This window comes from Pinus tabuliformis, chromosome 2_2, assembly GCF_031772625.1.
Source record: "Pinus tabuliformis cultivar Carrire ecotype Pingquan chromosome 2_2, CPIR1, whole genome shotgun sequence".
NCBI classification, from domain to species: Eukaryota; Viridiplantae; Streptophyta; class Pinopsida; order Pinales; family Pinaceae; genus Pinus; species Pinus tabuliformis.
The window spans coordinates 1,055,563,473-1,055,584,055 of record NC_142300.1 but is presented as its reverse complement, the minus strand read 5'-3'; the positions used below and the strand labels follow the sequence as shown (position 1 = coordinate 1,055,584,055).

General features: G+C 38.4%; 2 protein-coding genes across 2 annotated transcripts; both read left to right on the top strand.

Annotated features, from left to right (window-relative positions):
- Positions 1-439: 439 nt before the first annotated feature.
- On the top strand, positions 440-2,068 carry LOC149197032 (transcription factor SKN7-like). Its single transcript, XM_089405718.1, has 5 exons — positions 440-811; positions 958-1,124; positions 1,249-1,395; positions 1,548-1,667; positions 1,823-2,068. Exons 1-5 carry the CDS (start codon positions 538-540, stop codon positions 1,898-1,900), a joined length of 786 nt encoding a protein of 261 aa, XP_089261844.1. The 5' UTR covers positions 440-537; the 3' UTR covers positions 1,901-2,068.
- On the top strand, positions 2,038-3,822 carry LOC149197031 (uncharacterized). Its single transcript, XM_089405719.1, has 2 exons — positions 2,038-2,281; positions 2,491-3,822. The coding sequence occupies exons 1-2, from the start codon at positions 2,038-2,040 to the stop codon at positions 2,589-2,591; spliced, it is 345 nt and encodes a 114-aa protein (XP_089261845.1). The 3' UTR covers positions 2,592-3,822.
- The last annotated feature ends 16,761 nt before the right edge of the window (positions 3,823-20,583 follow it).

Below are 20,583 nucleotides of genomic sequence, written 5' to 3'. Positions count from 1 at the left end.
ATTACAATATTGAAATTTTTGTACACCACATGAACTGAACTGAGCTTTTAGGATTCTCATTAATCTACATAAAATTGAACCCAAAAAAAAGCAATTTTACTTCTCGTCCCGGATCCCAAAATGAAGTCAATTTCCGAATTACGAGATATCCTTTTCCACCCGATTGATCTAGATTTGAAATTTAGATTGCGCGCACCTTTTTCCAGATTATATTGGATTTCCTCACCATGAATCAATTCTGCTGCCGACAACATTTCCTTCCCGCGGACAGTGAATCAATTCTGCCGCCCACATCACATTTCTTGTGTTTCGCTCTTTCTACATCAACACGATCGCAATCTCTGCCCGGTTACAAACACGTTGTGTCATGTCGTTAACACGGTGGGGTTCTTCAGAATTTCACTTTCAGACAACTTTATAAACGACTCTATAAGACCGAGTATTGTGATTACCATTACCACAGAAGAAGAGAGTGGGTATTTGGATTCTACATCTTCTGTGCAACCTGTTAATTTCTATCTGTTTTGGTTTATTGAGATGGCTGTACCTCAACATCTGTTTTTGGGTCATCAATACCTAAATGGGACAGAGGGAGAAGACGGTCTGTACTTTCTGAGAGCAGGGTTGAACTGGGTCCTTCTGATAATGGGTGTTGCCCTGGTGGCCTGTTTGGCTATTTTTGGGATGGTTTGGAAGCGTAGGAGGACATGGTCTTATTGTGGGGCTATGCAGAAAGAGGATGCAAGCCAGAGAGCTCAGGAGGCCCAATGCTCTAAAGGATGCATGACCAATGTGTTGCCCAATACGAGAGGTAATTTTAGTGATATTCCTTCATGATTGAAATTGGTGCCGTTTTTTTTACTTAATTGAAATGGGCTTTCATTTATTTGGATAGCATTCAAATCGTTTGCCCTCCACTGAGATGGATTTCATTTGTTTTTAAAAATGATGCAACAGATTGTAGAGGAGCACACATTATATGGGATGATTTCCATACTTCATCTCAGATTGAAACCAAAAGTCACAGAGTTAGAACTGTAAAGCCAAAAAATTCGACGATTTCTCAGGATTCTTGTAGCTCCGCCAGACGAATCTTGCTTGTGGAAGACACAGAAATCAACAGAGTAAGTTATATCAGGACTAATCCGTCCATTAGTTTTAAGGTAGTGCTTGTGGCCATATAAGGCTAATTTTCCTAGAGCTTGCTGCTAAGATCTCATTCATTATATTTCACTGAATCAACCTCAGATAATTTTCGGGAGAGTGCTTCAAACCCTTAACCTTCGCTGTGAAGAAGCTGAGAATGGAAAGGTAGCAGTGGACTACTTCAAGCAGGGCAGAACATATGATCTTGTGCTAATGGACAAAGAAATGCCTGTTATGGATGGACATGAGGTATGTGACTTTTAAATCTTTAGAACCCATAATTATGAAGTCTTGTTTTATTTTGCCTGTTTGTCTGAGCTTCTGAGTTAGTCATCTCAACCATCTCAGATTTTAAAACTTAGGGTTTATTCTTATCACCGAAATGACTGCTTTTATTTCAGGCAACAAGGCAACTGAGATCAATGGGAGTCAAGACACCCATTGTTGCACTTACAGCAAATACCTTGCAATCTGACAAAGACCTCTTCTTTGAGGCTGGTGTTGATGATTTTCAAGCAAAGGTATGTAAATATCTGTACGAATGTTCAAGATTGAATTTTCCTTAGGCGGTGTGCATTCCATTTTATTTATTTCTGAAATGATGTTGAATATTTGTTACCAATGCATTCAAATTCTGATTTATGTTTGGTATCTATATTATCTGGCCCCTTTGCAGCCTCTCTCTAGGGACAAACTTGTTCAATTACTAGCTCGATATGGTGTTGAGGGTTGTGTTGCCAACAGAAGGGTTTGAAGAAAACCCCATTCAAGGTTTCATTGTATTATCCCACGGCTTCGTTACGAAGAAAACAGTGCAGATTGCAGGTTGCCTACTTTGTAGGTTTCTGAGTGCTGACTCGATAGGCATTATTGCAGTGCTTTGATCAAGTAATGGAGAATATGATTTTAGGGTTTCCAGGCATTTGCAATAGAGTAATCCTCCTGTGCAACACTCTGAACTTTTCTCCATCTTGGGAAGGCAGGCTAGAGCTGGTAGTAAAATGTGAACAGGTTATGGAAAGTGCATCAACTGATTCGAAGGAAGGCATTGTCAATGTTGAAGTTGCAGCACTATCAAAGAGTGAACTTATCAGAAATTTTGGAAATGAAGAACTTTGGTGGAAAAGACCCACAGGTAAATTAACAAAATTCAAAATCAAAATATACCATCAGTGATTGAAATATTTTCTTTGCTCATATAATAATCTCATTAAATTATATTGCCTAAAGAAAATTAACATTAAAATTAAAATTTCTCTTTAATTTCATTCCCAATGCATTTGTCCTGTGACATGTATTCTGATGAATGCATTAGCAAGTTCTAATAAAATGTTGTTATTTCAGGAGTTCCTTCTCAATATCCAGTCAAAGCGGGTTTAAGGCATGCTGATTGGCAAGAGGCTGGAATCAACGAGAAGACCATGAGAGAGCTTTTACTTCTTTAGTGAAACCGAACGAGTGGGACTTGGTGGGAAATGCCCATTTAAAGTTTTCGCTCTTCCTCTACATGGGTGGCATGCACGATATGTATCTGCTAATGATTATGAAATTATGTTACCAATATTTTGGATGCTGGTTTTACAGAAATTCACCATGGTTATTCGAAATATGTTTTGAAGTCATCTAACAGTGTCTCTGAGAGCATTTTATTTTCACTTCCTTCTTGTTGAGGTGCATTTACTTAAAGTAAGAGGTGTTGGGGTTGTAACTTTAATAAAGTAAATTAAAAAGAAATGAAAATGCATATAACTGGACTTGAAAATGGACTTTTTTATTAAAATATATAAAATAAAATAAGTCAAGGATTATAAAGATTATAAAAAACTGTTCTGCACCAATGTCACAATAGCAGAGATTATTTTCACCAAACTCTACAGTGACTCCAAAACCTATTTCCTATTTTTATTCAATCTTTCTTCTGCTCGAAACCTGCTTAATTTTTCTTCCCCAAAAATTTGAATCTTCATCTCATTGTTCTGAATTTCTTCAATGAGATTTTTGCACATAAACTGTTCAACCTTTTCTTTATTTACAGTCTGCACCAAATATCTTCCTTCTTTACAGTCTGCACCAAATATCTTCCTTCTGGGGATTTTGTTGAAGGGATGGTCCTAACATTCTTTTGTCTTCAATCTTCAATGTCATTGAGAAACTTTTCGTATTGTCTTGTGCCTGTTATTCTTGAGACATAGGAGCTCTGCCTTTAAATACAAATTCTCCTCCTTCTTGATACACCTCCATTTCTCTTGAATATGGCAAAAGTAGGCATTGTATCTTTTCTGGGCAACATATCCAGGCTTAAAATTAATATCAAAATCAAAGCCTTCAAACCATTTCAATGTTCTTGTATTTCCTTCTACGATCTCCTTGTTGTTTTTCAGCACTCTTGGCATAAGATTTAGATCAGTGCAACATATCTGCAACACAATTTAAATATCCAGGCGTAAAACTATTATCAAAATCAAAGCCTTCTAACCAAGTAGCCCATTTTAATATTCCTGTATTTCCTTCTACTAGCTCCTTGTTGTTTTTCAGCACTCTTGGCATAATTTTTAGATCAGTGCAGATCACAAATTTAACAGGCTTCAGATATGATCTAAAATGGTGAATAGACTCTTTGACTGCAAATATTTCTTTATGGCTAGATGCTTAATTAAGTTTACTGGATTTAAACGATCTTGAAGCATAAGTACACACTTTGTCAAATCTATGTTTTAAATCCCTTAAAATTAGAACTCTAGCTCATGTACTCGAGGCATCATTTGTTTCAATGATAAATTTTCCTTCGCTGATAGGCAGCTTCAACGAAGGCAGTTGTTGGACTTGTTTCTTAATGTTTTACACAGCTTTGGTCACCTGTCTTCCAATCGGGGTTTTTTCATTCAATCTCTTTTGCAAAACATAGATATCATTTGCTTGTCCCTTATAAAATGGATGAATATAATTAAGGCTCTGAAAAATTTGTTTTTTTTTTTTTTTTTCCAAAACAACACATTTTTTTAAAACAAGAATGAGTACTGATTAGATTAAATCAATCCACGCCCTATCGCGGCAAGGACCTGGATGAATTACATTGCTGAGTGATTCCCAGGCATCACAGTGGCCATGAGAGAGCTTTCGAAACCAGTCCAAGCATAATAAAAAATTATACTATATTACAGTAGCCTTATTCTTCTAGTACTATATAGACGACAAAACTGATGCAGAAGACAGATACATTGAAAACCAAATATTTAGACTGGTTAATCAGTGGGTGAGGCCAGCTGATTCAGGTCTATGTCCCTGCAAAACACAGTTGGCGGACTGTCAACCTTGGCAACCTGCCATTGGAGATCCACCGCAATGTTCCTGAGGCTTTCACTTCATCTTCAACCCGAGAAATCTTTTGCCACAGGCTCTCTATAGTGTCCAAGGTGGAATTGCAGCAAGGCTCTGCGGATGAAGCAAAACATGGAGCTCATAAACATCAGCCAGCAAGGCTCTGCGGATGAAGCAAAACATGGAGCTCATAAACATCAGCTCTTAATTCTGCAAGTTCTTTGTAACATTGTTCACATGAGGGAGCCATGGCTTCGGGGTTGGAGAGATTAGTTGCAGAGACGCTGCGGTTACGAAGCTAACTAGCCGAGCCGATCCACCCTCTTGGAACGTTAGTGTCGACCGGCCCTGAATCCAAACTCCATAATTGAGTCAAAGAACCAACCACTGATGCACAGGATAAAGCAGCAGAGAGTCGGAGAAGTCACAAACGTTCTGACGCTCAGAAAATTCCACAAAGAATGAGGTGACACAACAAACTTTGAGAATGGCAACTGCTAAGTGAATGAACTCAGTACTTAGAGTAGAATAGAGAGGCTTACCCTTTTATGGACAAAATTTCCTCCTGTAGAACTGCGCGGATCCTTGAACGGAGACTATCAAGTGGAGCTGAGCAGCCCGACTCCAAACATCCGGCGGCTTGAGGCCAGAAGCGAACTGAAGAAACAGTGCACAGAGCGGCAAACCGAACACTAATTTATGCCCATCCAAATCCCTGGAGCTCGTGCGAAATTGCAACCAAGGCTCCTAAAAAATTGTTGAAGATGAACATTTCTCTAAGTTCATAGCGGAACTTAGAAAATTATCTCAAGGTTACAGATCCATTTTTAATATGCACTCACAAAGAAATCAATCTTTGTGAGACCAATCTCCATCTTATTTTCAGAAAGAACCTGTCCATGTATTTTTACTACCAGTTAGACTCATGTAAATGAAACATTGATTTAAATAAATGTGATATGCTTTATTATTCATATGATATATATATTGATACATTTGTTTGACCTTTGAATTTTAAAAATATTAAAATAAATTTTAATATGTTTTCCTAATGGTCAATTTTATAGCTGTTACTAATATTTCTATGTAATCTGGTTCCGCATTCTTTTTTTCACAAAGAGTTTGGGTCTTTTTGGGGGTGAAGTATCTCTCTGAAATGTTGTTTGTTTCAATTAATATACACAGTTTGTAGATTTTTTATCCTGATTCTGAAAGGAAATGTTTGTGAATGATTTTATTCATTGTTTTCTAAAACCATTACAACTAACCATTACAACTTAGGGTGTATTAGAAGATTTATTTGTTGAGAAATAATTTTCAGAGAAAAACTCACATTCTCTTTTCTAAAAAATTTAATGAATGAAAATGAGATAGATAAAGATTTCACCCTCAGATTTATGAAATCCTTTCATGAGATTTCTCACGAAATGTTTTCAAATAATTTCATCATTTTTTCAAATAATTTCATCATTTTTAGTTGCTATGAAGATGCTGTACCTGCGAACCTAAATTTTTGTTGTAGCGAAGAGAGAAACTGTAGTTGAAAAGAGTTTAATGCAGCGAGCTCAAGTCATTGAAGAAAATATTCATGAAACTGGTGATCCTGTCTTAAACATTCCAATATTGTACAAGAAAATATGAAGAGGAATTTAGAAGAGAAATTTGATAATAGATATGAAAATTTATCTACAAATAGGACCTGTAATGCTGCAATTAAAGAACAAGACCATTCAGCACATGCTCCATGGGAGGGAAATTCTGACCTCTTCTATGTTCAATTTCAGAGTATTGTTGACAATAAGTTTAAGTATGGATGTGACAAACTTCCACCAGATGCACCTAAAGACTTCATTCAATATGGTCACAATGAAGATGTTGCAGTGGGTTCTCAAAGGCCATAGTTGGATGGTATAGAACCGAAAAATGAATATCAACTTGACATGATAAAGGGACATCTATATCAAGGGGGATGGAGAGTATGATTTATATTCAAAGATAACAAGATTGTTGATAAACAACAAGAACCAACTCCATTTTTCCATGGATTTTCAACATCAATTAATTTTTGCAGCTTCACTGTGGCAAACTTATTATTGCTTGACGGAGTGTTTTTGAAACATTTCCAATAAAACAAAATTTTCAAACATGGTTGGGAGCAAACATTTAAATTTGTTAGGTAGATGGTTCCATTGGAAGTTTACTTATACTTGAGAACTAATGTTCTCTCAAGGTGTGTTAGAGCAGGTAGATTTTGTATATAATTTTGTTATTTAAGCCAAGTTTTTCTAATAAGCATTTGTTAGAATTGACATAATGGTTTGGGATGATTGCATCACCCAATGGAGAAGGAAGCTAATATGATTCAATAATTTTCATCAACACATAGGGGGTCACTGTCCCATAGTTGGAGCTAAATGTTGATGTGTTTTTATGTCACATGTCAAATAAAGTGATTCTCAAACAAGCTTTTAGTTGGTTTGAATGTTACAATTCTTCTTCATACAAGGCCAACAAGGATAATTTCTCTTTTTGAACAAACAGAAGAAAAGAAAAGATATCAAAAATAAATAAAATGTTCATGTTCATCTTCTCATTTGATAGCTCTATATTTTAGCTTCGTTAAACATTTTAATGCTTAAGATGTTATTTTTTCCCCACATATCTCCATTCTTTATTATTATTATTGTTTCTATTATTCATGACATTTATCTATTTTCCATTTTCCAATTAATTGTAACTTAAACATCATCTCACATCCTATTCCTTTGCATAACCATCCATATTACTTAGTTATTTTACCCTTGTTCATTTTCTCAACAAGTTACTTTTGCATTTATTTACTTTTATTTTCCAAATCTCTGCATCTCACCTTCGCATTATTATTTCTCATATTATTTCTGTTCTATTTTCCTTGGGCATATCTCCTTATGACATATGGTAGCTAGCTAAACATATCACAAGGTGACACTTAGAAGATATTAGCTGGACATAAATGATTGGGCAATGAGATGGCAACAAAAAACTACACAATGTGTATGCTATACAAGGTTTCATGACTCTTTCTATTTTACACACAAATCATATAAAGAGTCAACTTCTTTATAAAGCATTATAAATCCTCCCATAATGCCTTTGGGATGTGTAAATCATATTTATAAATTAAAAGGCCAAGATTCATGTGGCATAGATCAGTGGTCGTTGAGTCACTTCGCATAGATCAATGGTGGTTAAATTATGAACGTCCATAGGTTATACCTTGAATTCTTGATGCCCATTTTGGGAAAATGAGAGCTCATTGGAAAGTTAGAAGAATGAAGAGCACATTGAGAATGGTTTACAATGATAAAATTATAGATATTAGCTCATAAAATTGTTATAGCCCATTTTCCCACCTTATGTTAGAAAGAGGAACCCTAGTTCAACCTCTCTAAGTTGTTGGTCTAAATGCATCCTTCTTCCTCTTTGACTACGCTTCTTTACTAACCCATTGCTCACATAGGCTTGCCATCTTGTCACCCATCATTACATTGCAGCGGAACAACTTGACACTTGAGTATTCAACATGTCTTTGGCATGGGAGTGAAGGAGGTCAATTTTCCAGAATAAGTTACTCCCAAGGAGATAAGCTCAACTTGCTTGTTCCTAAGTCCAGATGAGATTTCTTACCAAATGATCCAATCAACCTCTAATACTTCCGAGTCCGATGACATCGCTAGTGAACAACTCGATGACTATCCTTTGCGCATTTAGGCTATTGCCAATCCACTTTTTATGACCTTCTTGATGTTGACCTTCCTAATGATGAAGCAATCATGGAAGCCATGTTGATTTACGATTGTCCTTAGTAAGAACTACATCATTGCTCATCTTTCCTTCTTTTGGTAAATAAGTTGGATGAGTCACCTAAAGTCCTGGCTTCCTTTGGCCTTGTTAAGTGGTCCCAGTCCTTTATCATGTTGCATGCTATTCTTTTTCAGGGGAACTTGGAAAACATTTCGAAGCCTATACCCATCAAAATTGCTATAAAACCAAGTGTCGTGGAAATTATTATGATTGGAGTAGATTGTACTCCCTGAGAAATTGAAATTTACATAACTCTTTTTAAAGAATTTCACGATGTTTTTGCTTGGTCTTATGACAAAATACCTGGGATTGACTTTCAGATTGCCGAACACAAAATTAAGAAATTTGATGGAGCTAAGCCAATTAGGGAAAGGCTCACGCTAGTAAACCATTTTAAAACAGTTGTTATCGAAGTAAAGGTTCAAAAGTTGTTAGATGTTGATTTGATCTATTTGACACCCTTGCCAGAATGGGTTTCCAATCTTGTTTTGGTTGGTAAGAAAAAATGGATGATTAGGGTTTGCATTGATTGTAGGGATCTAAATTTGGCATGTCTAAAGGATAACTATCTAACACCTTTCATCAATCAAATTCTCGATGCTTGTGTTGGGAATGATATATTTTCTTTTATGGATGGTTTTTCTGGCTAGAATCAAATACAAATCAAATCAGAGGATCAACACAAAACCACCTTTATCTTCCCATAGGGAATGCTTGCTTATCGAAAGTTTCCTTTTGGTCTTAAAGATGTTGATGCCACTTTCTAGCGAGTCATATCCTAAACTTTTCAAAGCATTAAAAACATCATTAAGGTCTATCTAGATGATCTTACTACTCGGTCCCTCTAGCGTGAGGATTATCCAACCCATTTGAGGGAATAATTTTTGTAGTGTCGATTTTATAAGATTTGTTTGAACTCAACAATGTAAACTTTGAAACGGGAACTATAAACTCAAAACGGAAACTCTGGCCAAAAACCCCCAAAAAAACATCAAAAACAGTGCTAAAAACGAAAAGTGTGTATACTGGAATGAAGTTTTTTTTTTAGGTGTCAATTTTGAACGTGTTTTAAAAATGGCGGTGACTACGAAATTTACTACGAAATTTTCGTGCAAAATATAGCTTCAAAACGAAAGTGATGCTACTGGAATAACGTTTTTTTTTTAGGGTCAATTTTCAAACTTTTTAAAAAATGCTAATAAAACCAATTTTTATGTCTCAAACAAAGTTAATTTTTAAGGAAAAAACACATTAATGTTTCTGGTAGAATATCATTTTTCTTTCTTAAGTATAAATTTAACATGTTTTCAACCACACCATGCTAGATACAAAAGAAATTGCAATTTTTTCAACTATAAAATTAAAAAACCATGACATTATGAACAAAGTATATCACTGAATGAAATCAAAAGTCTTTATTTGTATACTGAATAAAACAGACATTATATCTCTAATTTGATATTGCATTGTAGATATTTAAACAATAAAATTTATCATACTTAAGACATAATCCAACAACATAAAAATGCTTCATAACTTCTCATTTAACAACATATGGAAAACATTAATTTTATTTGAAGATATGATGCATACATCAGTTATATAATATGTCTTAAACAATTATTCAAAATCACTCATATTTTCTTGCACACCATCACAATTCACATCTTCAGATGAGTGACTGGATGCTGACGAAGATGTTCCATATTCTTCTCTTTCATCAACTAGTGCCCCATCTGAGTCCACATGCATGCCCAACATTCCAGGTTTGAAAAGTCTTCTAGATCTACGACTGGTTTCAGCAGACTCCCATGTTAACACTATTCCTTCTGGTAACAACCTTTTCAGAATCTCTATCGTCTTGAAGCGAAGAGTTCCTCTCTTTGTTAAATTGAAGTCATAAACAAGTATGTCAACGACCTCCAATTGTAATATGTCTGTGCGGCGACGATTTATATTTGTACCCTTTCTTTTTCTTTTTCCACCATTTTTTTTGTCAACTACCATCTCTGGCTTATACACACCATTGAATGGGTGTGTATTTGTGGCATACCAATGTACTTCAACATTTGTAACATCCTCATTTTCTGTAAAGACCTTTATAACTTTAGCAACCCAAAATGGATAGCCTTTGGGATCTCCATCTGCTAGCACTGCAATCATGCAACCCTCCTTAATATCATGTACTGAACCCCTATAAAGGTCTTCCATGGCTTCACGTTGTGCACGAGATCTTCTGGAACCAATATACATCTCTCTTTCCATTGCCTGTGAAGAATTAATAATACCTTGAGTTTGTTGCTGTTCAACAATGTTTACTGCCTCTTGTTCATTCGACACATTTTGTGGCCAAATAAATGGATTTTTCAAAGGTATATCTTCATTGGTTGTTGTTGAAATGATATCACTTTGATTATTGAAAAATGACTCCCACCAAACTGAATCAGCAATGTCAAAGTACTCATATGTATATCTAATACATTTTTTAATTTCTTCTAGGCAATCAGAATAATTTATATGTCTATTCTGTCTGCGTGCATTCTGAACTTCACCAACTGATTGTAATAACAATATTTTTGATGCAAATATTGGACGATCTGGAATGAACTTCAAAAATTGCAAACCTGATGACGGTGCCCATTCTGTAGTAGTTGAAAACTTCTTGCCCCATATTAGTGTTTTCCCATCAATTTTTTTTATACGAAATTGATGTTGGAAGCTAATATCATTAAGTTGTTCAATGCATTTCCCCTCACCATATGATCCTAGAATAAACCTTCGCATGTCAACAGTTTCTTCCAACACTTCAAAAGCAGGCTCTGGCATGTATGATTTCTTAATACATTCAATTAGTGATGGCAAGCTCCCAACTTCTTTCCTCCTCAATGTGACTGAAAAACGACTGAACATCTGATCAATATGGTCATGAGTGTGCCCAACAAGAAGGAAACCAACCTTTACCTTTTGAAAAATTCTCAATTCAACAAGCATGTTCAGATACCCAAAAACAACCTGATTTTTGTTTTCACGGCAAGTGTTGTCCAATTGTAGATACAAAACTTCAGGAAGATTACCAGACCAATGAGAAATCACATCATGAATTATGGTTATGGTCAGATTTGTATCATTATGAATATTTGGAGCTGTGAAGTACACCCTTGGCAACATTTTCCCATTGAAGACCATACAACCGACCAAGTGAAACTGAATAAAATTTTCCTCTTGTAGATTTTTGGGTGTGCGAACAAAATGTGGTAAAAGTGTTTTTTTCTAGTCCATACCATCAATTATCAAACCCAAAGATTTATTTGGATTATCATAACACTTCTTTCGATGCTTGTACAACTTCTTCCTTTCATTTGTTTGTTGTTCGCGATGCTCCTGAAGTTCTTTGACAATTAAATCTACACAACATAAAAGAAATTCATTAAGAAATATGTTTTCATAGTTGATGACTATACAATTTTGAAAGTAAAAGTTATGAACACTTACCTCTTTCTGAGCCTTCACATTTGTCCCTTTTTGATTTAAGAGAAGCACATGCACTGCAAATCCCCATCCTTGTCTTCTTAGGAATACGAACATTATTGAATTTTTTCTTCCATATCTTCACAAAATATTGATATGTAATAAATGGGCCCTGTCCCTCAGCACTTTCTGCATATTCTTTGTATAAGTTGTAGATTTCTCGTCTTGAAAAATTATCTGGAATATGTATTGTCTCTCTATTTGGCATACACTCTCCATGCTTTGAAAAGAAATCTTTCATCCATGACATTGCAGTATTTGATAATGGCCCAAACTGTCTTTTATAACGTACTTCTGAATAAAATGTGGGATCCTTTTCCAAATTTTCTTGAATTCTCGAGAGACGAAAATTCCCAATTGAATGAAACATTTTGAAAGCTTTTCTACACAATAATAAATTCCTAATATGATAATCATAACCTGACAATGTAGATTGCATGCAGCCAACTAAATATGAGTTTTGCATGCTTTTATTCATTGACAAATATCTCTTCTTGCTTTCTAATGCAAATGTGAAATCCATACGTTTCAAGCAATTTTTTTGGCAACATTCACTTGAAATGAGAGTGCTGATAGAACTTCTTTTCGTCAGATATTCTGCTCAACCCCTTGTATAACTAGAATAGTTTGCATTGATACGAAAAGGTCTGCTCCTACTCCTCGATACAATATTTCTTGGCAACATCTCCATCATTGGATCATCACTGCTGCTCTCATCCTGTTCTTCATCACTGCTGCTCTCATAGTCCTTAGAATCAGGACTAAGAGGACATTGTGATACTCCAATCTTTTGAAAATCATCATCCCGCGCTTCATCACTGCTGCTCTCATAGTCCTTAGAATCAGGACTAAGAGAACATTGTGATACTCCAATCTTTTGAAAATCATCATCCCGCGCTTCATCACTGCTGCTCTCATAGTCCTTAGAATCAGGACTAAGAGGACATTGTGATACTCCAATCTTTTGAAAATCATCATCCCGGGCTTCATCACCGCTGCTCTCATAGTCCTTAGAATTAGGACTAACTGGACACTTTGACACTCCATTCTTTTGAAATTCATTATCACACTCATCATCACTGCTGCTCTCATAGTCCTTAGAATTAGGACTAAGTGGACACTTTGACACTCCATTTTTTTGAAATTCATTATCACACTTTTCATCACTACTGCTCTCATAGTCCTTAGAATTAGGACTAAGTGGACACCGTGACACTCCATTATTTTGAAATTCGCCATCATGCACGTCAAAACTGCTGCTCTCATAGTCTTCAAAATTAGGACTGAGTGGACACCGTGACCCTCCATTCTTTTGAACTTCACCATCACACTCTTCAAAACTGCTACTCTCATAGTCCTCAGAATTAGGACTAAGTGGACATTGTGACACTCCATTCTTTTGAACTTCACCATCATGCTCTTCATCACCGCTACTTTCATAGTCCTTAGAATCGGGACTAAGTGGAAGAATTGAATTTCTATTCATAGTGGAAGAATTCCCGCTATATTCATCAATATGAATAGAGTTGTTACGCGATGAAGATGTTGATGGTGTATAAATCGAAACTTCACCATCAGAACAATCCATCCCTTTCAAATAGAAGATGTTGAATGATACAAATGGAGTCTCCTAAGAATATTATATAGCTTAAAAAATGAAATATTCCCTCCAAAAATTTTCGTGAAAATATTTCCCTCCAAAAATTTTCGCGAAAATATTTCCCTCCAAAAGTTTGTTAGATTTATTTACCTTTATTATTTTATTCTACAATTCATTGAAAAACATAAACTAATTTTTTTTATGAAATCAATCACTGAAATTCAAATTGTAAACTACAACTTCTATATTAATTATTCTAATAGTTAAAGTATATAATATTTACTAAAAAACTAATTTTTTTTTTTTTTAAATTTTTATAATATATTCTAAAACAAATTAATCCCACATTCAATTCATTGTAAAATAACTCTACAATATTCGCTCTATAATAATTTAAAACAAATTATTCCACATTAATCGTACAAAAAAACATCTTCGTAATTTCACTTATTTATTAAATTTCGTTATCACTATTACTTACCTCACATCCAGGTTTTCCGAAGTTCGTTGAAAGACGTGAATTTGTTGAGCAGCTATATTGCTATCAACAACATATTCAACGAAGAATTATCGCAATTGAAAGGTAAGTTCAATTTTTTTTTTCAAAATTTTCATATTAAATTAATTTAACGTCGAAGAAGATTTTTTTTTTTAAATTAATAATTTTTCCAAGCCAAAATAACAATTATGTCAATCGTGAGCATGGTGGGCCCAATCAAACTCAATCACCCAATAACCGTGGGTAGGCCGTCGTCGTGCCCCCTTCCCCCAACCCATTACCGATCTTTCCCATTCACCCATGCCCTCTTCCCCCTTCTACCCTACCCATGCGCCAGCCCTTGCCACCCCCAACTCACCCACCCATGCACCATTTCCCCAACTCTTCCTTCCCTACCCCACAACTCTCCTCCCCATAAGCCCACCCCCTAACTCCCATTCCCCTCCAATCTCAACTCCTCCCCCCCTTCCTTAACGCCGGCCCCATGGGCCCCATTCCCCTACCCCCTTCTGCCCCCCCAACCTGCACCCTACCCCCCCTTCTGCCCCCACCCCTACCCCCCACCTACACCCTAACCCCCCCTTCTGCCCCTAGCCCTACACCCCCCGTACCCCCCTCGCCCTACCCTACCCTAACCCCCCTACACTCCGCCCCTACCCTACCCTACCCCACCCTACCCCATCCCCCTACCCCCATTTCCGCCCCCCCACCCTACCCTACCCTACCCCACCCCATCCCCCTACCCCCCCATTTCCCCCCCCCCGCCCCCTACCCTACCCCACCTACCCCCCCCCACCCCATCCCCATTCCCCCCCCACCCCATCTGCGGCCCCCTCCCCACCCCGCACACCCTCCCCCGCCCCTACCCGGCCCACCCCTCCCCCTCCCCCGCCACTACCCGGCCCACCCCGCCCCCACCCGGTCCCTCCGCCGCCCCTCCCCGGCCCCCTCCGCCCACCCTCCGCCCATCCCTCCACCTCCGCCGCCCCTCCCCAGCCCCCTCCGCCCACCCCGCCCTCCCCTCCCCCTCCCCGGCCCCTCCGCCCACCCAGCCCCCTCCCCGACCCCCTCCGCCTGTGCAGGGCCACCCCCGGGCCGCCCCGCCCCGCCCGACCGGTGGCGGGGCGGGGTGGCCCGGGGGTGGCCCTTCGCGGGTGGAGGGGGCTGGGGAGGGCGGAGGGGCCGGGGAGGGGGCGGAGGGGCGGGGGAGGGGGAGGGGGAGGGGCGGCGGAGGGGTGGGCGGAGGGGGCCGGGGAGGGGTGGGGGAGGGGGAGGCGGAGGGGTGGGCGGAGGGGGCCGGGGAGGGGGCGGGGTGGGCCGGGTAGGGGCGGGGGAGGGGGAGGGAGGGGCGGGGTGGGCCGGGTGGGGAATGGAGATGGGGTGGGCCGAGTGGGGGGATGGGAATGGGGGGGGTAGGATAAGGGGCGGGGGGGGGGGGGGTAGGATAAGGGGCGGAGGGGGGGGGGGTAGGATAGAGGGCAGGGGGGGGGTAGGGTAGGGGTAGGGGGCGGGGGGGGAATGGGGTAGGGTAGGGAGCGGGCGCGGGTGGGGGGTGGGGGTTGAAGGTAGGGTGTGGGTGCGGAATAGGGGGGGGTAGGGGGAAGGGTAAGGGTAGGGCGTGGGTAGGGAGTAGGGGGGCGGGGTAGGGGAGGGTAGGGGGGCTAAGGGGTAGGGCGCATGGATTGGGGGGGGGGGATAGGGTAGGGGGGCGCGTGGTGTGGGGAGTGGTGGGCGCAGTGGGGAGGGGGGGGGGGGGTAGAGTAGAGGGCAGGGGGGGGGGGGGTAGGGTAGGGGTAGGGGGCGGGGGGGGAATTGGGGGGGGTAGGGTAGAGGGCAGTGGGGAGGGGGGGGGGGGGGGTAGAGTAGAGGGCAGGGGGGGGTGGGGGTAGGGTAGGGGTAGGGGGCGGGGGGGGAATTGGGGGGGGTAGGGTAGAGGGCAGTGGGGGGGGGGGAATGGGGTAGGGTAGGGAGCGGGCGCGGGTGGGGGTTGAAGGTAGGGTGTGGGTGGGGAATAGGGGGGGTAGGGGGAAGGGTAAGGGTAAGGGTAGGGCGTGGGTAGGGAGTAGGGGGGCGGGGTAGGGGGGAGTAGGGGGGCTAAGGGGTAGGGCGCGGGGATTGGGGGAGGGGGATAGGGTAGGGGGGTGCGTGGTGTGGGGAGTGGTGGGCGCAGTGGGGAGGGGCGGCCGCGGGGAGGTGTTGGGGGGTGTAGGGGGTTTGGGGGCGGGGGGTGTAGGGGGTTTGGGGGCGGGGGGCGAGGGGGGATGGGGCGCGGGAGTGTGGGGGGACGGTAGGGGGTAGGGTGAGGGAAGGGGAGGGGGGCCGGGGAGGGGGGGAAGCTTAGGGGGTTGTGGGGGGCGCGTGGGTAGGGGCTCGCTCATACTTGCCTAAATGTCTACTTAGCCTCATTATCCCTCACCAGACCTCCCGCTCGCCCATGGACCCGCCTGCCCGTTAGAGGTGGCTGGGCAATTCTGATTATACAAATAAAAAATTTATGGTATATTTTTGTTATTAATTTAAGTTAATATGTTTTTTTATTTACTAATTTATGTGTTTTTTTTAGGAAAATGGCATCAAGGAAAATTTCTGTGAATCTTTCTAGACCAAAGAGTCTTAAAGGTGTATCTTCAAAAAACATTGGTGAACGAACTCCACCTGAGCTCATGCCTACAAATATTTCAAGTGCTTCAAGTGATAAGAAGCTAATCTCAGATTGGAAAAGTTCAAAAGAGGTGAAATTTCCATCAAGAGTCTGGTATGTGAAAGAAAGAGAGAGCACAACTGTGAATATATATCTATACATTGATATACCCCATAATAATGAAAATTTGGAGGTGATGGGAAGAGTCATAGATATGTGTTCGATACCAAACACTGAAGTTGTTTACGTACTTACAAAAGCTCCCAAGTCACATGAAAGGATTAAATATCGACTATCATATTCATTATATGACACGAGAGAGGTATCTACAAAGTTGTGTAAACAAATCGTAAATGAGATGACACAAAACATCGTAAGTATTGTTATTTGTATTTTTATTTTGCGTTTTGAAAGTGTCTCGCTATATTTTTTTAACTTTGTTTATATTAACATATGATATTTTGTTTGGCAGAATTTTGTTGAAAGCTGTTCAATTAGGTTGGGAGGCATTCATTTCATAGAGCATGATATCATGAAAGTTGTCAGCCATTTTTACTCAGTGTCAGAAGAAGATATGGAAAACATGGAAAATGTAGTAATTGATGATGCTACAAAACTACATCCAAAGAATCAGAAAAAAAGGCCTCTGGTGGATAAATCTAGCAAGGGTAAACAAGTTACTTTTGAGGACAATGAAGTTGAAATTGACAATGAAGCATATGTTTCCATTACTGAAGATGACATTGGAACTGAAGAAGGTCATAAAAGACCAAAAGTAACAATGCCCAAGAATAGATCTCTTGAGAATGTTATGACGAAAAAAAGTAGAGTTGAAGATCTTGAAGTAGTCATTACCAACAGTCAAGAACCTAGTGAAACTTCAAAAGAAAGCAGAGAAATCATTACACCAGGAGCTGATTTAGATGATGGCATAATAAAAAAAAAACAAAATGCCATTCGACAGAATTTGACAAAGAGAAACTTAATTGATGGTGGTCGTACATTTCAGTTAAATGTCAGACAAACCTATAAGGCAAGTGAAGGACAATGCCAATATCAAATCAGAAAGCCACATCATCTGCATGTTCACAACTTGAAGACATTGATGAGGTACAATCCATATGCTCATGTGGTTAGTTATGTGCTTCTTGTTAATCCACTTCAAGTTCCCAACAAAGAAGCATTTGATAAGTCAAAATGTTTTGAATACAATTATTATGTACTTGGGGGGAACCATTCTGTTGAAGCTCAAAGACAATTGATGGAGGAATATCCTAATAACCCACATTTTGAAACAATGAAATGTATCATTTATGCTGGTTTAAATGAAACAGAAGTAAAGTTAGTGGCATTAAATCATAATTCAGATAATGAATATAGGATGTCTATGACTTTGATCCAAAAGGTTAGATTTATTCATAGTGAATTTCTAGAAAAATGTGGTGGGGATAAGATAAATATTATTGCAGATTTCCGAAAGGAATGTTGTATGGAAATAGGCTATCAAATTGAAGAGAAAACCAATTCAAAAGGTGGAAAAGACAACAGATATAGCGATTTATTCAGAGGTGTTGATAACATTTTCCAATTGGCATTTAGAATTGGAGATATTTGGAATTTGATTGATGACATTTTTAGCATGTGGGAAGACATTGGCATTAAAAACCAGAGGGTCAAAAAGTCTAAGCCATTGATATGTAGCAACAATAAATCAACTCCTGAACTGAAGCAACTTCCAGACGATATGACCATCATGCCTTGGAGGGCGATGCAAGGAGTGAAAGATGAAAAAATTGTCAAAACAATATTATCTCGTGTGAGGTCAGGGGAATTATCATTGGAAGAAATGTCTGAAGAATTTCAAAAGTAAGTTTGCTGAATTATTTTTACTTATTTCCAGGATTATAGTTATCTTTTAAATAAAACATGTTGTTATTGGTAGTATTTGTTATACATATCATTATATTAACTTTTTCTTACTTTATCTATGCAGTCACAAAGTTTACATGAAAATTCAGGAACAAATGGTTAAACTGTTGAATGAAGATAGTTGGGATAATGTTGTACGCAACTATCCAGATTCAAGTTCTACATCAACATTAAAAGCTTTTTATCTTGCATTTAAAAAGGTAACTTGATTTATACATTCAGTTTTAATCATATGTGTACTATTTTTAATTTAAAACTTACACATACATTTGTTTGTTTGGTAAAAGATGAGGAAAGAAGATAATGGAGCACCAGACAGTTTCAAGACTTTTATTGAGAAAATAAAGATTGAAAGACTGAGAAAGCAACGTATTAAGAATGTTGAACTTGATCCAACTCTTAATCATTTCATTTGGAATGGGCTAGACACTATTCAATATCAAGTAATACAAGGCGACTGTGAAGACATTGCTAAACTCGTACCAAAAAGGGATTATGCCCTGGTTATTGCAGATATTCCCCATGGTTTCAATATTCCAAACATTTACTATGATAGTGACCCTTATACTTATCAAGCTTTTAATAAAGTGGTGGCAAGATTTATGGAATTGACGTCATCACCATTATGGAGATTTGTGACATTTCATTCAGACACACAATTGGCAATGGTATTGTCAAGCTTCAAGGGGAAAACAAATTCAAGGATGCAGCTTACATGGTAAGATGTTTAAAGGTATATTTGATTAATGTTGAAAAATTCATTTATGTACAAGTTAATTGAACTTTTACTATTTTATGTTACAGGCAAAAGTGAAATCTTCTTAACAATGAAGATCAACAATTTATAAATGACTGTGAGTTCATTCATATTGATAGTTGGGCAAAAGATGATAGCCATATGTCTATGATTTTTAATCGGGTGGACAGAAAGAGTCATAGCCAGATACTGACTTATGATGCTGTTGTGAGAAAACTAACATATGAAGACAAATAAACGAAAGGAGAGATAGTTAACATTTATCAGAAACCACAATTATTGATTAACTATCTTATAAACGTATGTTCAAATGAAGGAGATTGGGTTCTGGATTTATTTTCTGGCTCAGGTAGGTTTTGCCAAATGGAATTGAATTTCAATATGTTCTTTTTTTTAATTAATATGTCATTGTACTAATTTACTTCATTATTTTTTTGTGCTTGATAATTAGGTACAACACTAGCATGCTGCCTTCAAAAAGGAAGAAATTGCATTGCAATTGAGAAAGATCAATTACAATACAATTTCATTCAACAAAGAATTAATGATCTTCAATTTCTTCCAGATGAAATGCAAGAAATTGGGTTGAAGAAAGGGGACTTTAGTGAATCACGTGTGGCAAAAAAGGCAAAGGAACCCCAACCACCATTACATGGAATGTTTGGAAAGACATATATTGGGAGATTTGCAGACATCAAAGACCCATTAGAAGAGGAAATTGCGCAAAAGGAAGCAGAAAATATTGTGGAAGATGACAATGATGAAACTCTAGAGGACGAAGAGTTTGGATTATGTGACATTGTTGATTAAATTTAAGTTATACCTGGAAATCAAGCTTTGCAATGTTTTGACTCTGACATTTCATGAAAAGAATAATCAATGAATTAAAGTTGTTATGTGTTCAATATTTGTAATTTGTGATTTTCGCATTGATTTTTAAGTTAATTATTATTTTTTGAAAAAAAAGTTGTTATTATTATTTTTTTGACGTGAAATTCATAAAAAAAACTATTATTTGACCATTTTTAGTTAATATTTTTGTATAAAAATTGTGATTTTGACATGTTAATTCTAGCAAAAAATTATCAAAACGTTTAGTTTTTTTGTTATATTTATGCCAAAAATGGTTATTTTTATGTCCATTGTTAAAAAATGTTGTTTTTTAGAAACAATTATTTCATGTGGATTGAAAAATTAATTAAGGATGTATAAATATGTAGATTATCTAAAATTCAAACTATCGACTTTCTAATTTAAAAACCCTAAACCCTAAAAACCCCACTAAAAAAAAATAAAAATAAGATAGAGAACAAGAAAATATG

Bases quoted from the DNA above. Each gene is read 5' to 3' on its own strand.
- LOC149197032 (XM_089405718.1), top strand. From the start codon at position 538: ATGGCTGTACCTCAACATCTGTTTTTGGGTCATCAATACCTAAATGGG. The intron at 1,125-1,248 runs GTAAGTTATATC...AATCAACCTCAG, and splicing joins AAGACACAGAAATCAACAGA to ATAATTTTCGGGAGAGTGCT. The intron at 1,668-1,822 runs GTATGTAAATAT...GCCCCTTTGCAG, and splicing joins TTGATGATTTTCAAGCAAAG to CCTCTCTCTAGGGACAAACT.
- LOC149197031 (XM_089405719.1), top strand. From the start codon at position 2,038: ATGGAGAATATGATTTTAGGGTTTCCAGGCATTTGCAATAGAGTAATC. The intron at 2,282-2,490 runs GTAAATTAACAA...TTGTTATTTCAG, and splicing joins TTGGTGGAAAAGACCCACAG to GAGTTCCTTCTCAATATCCA.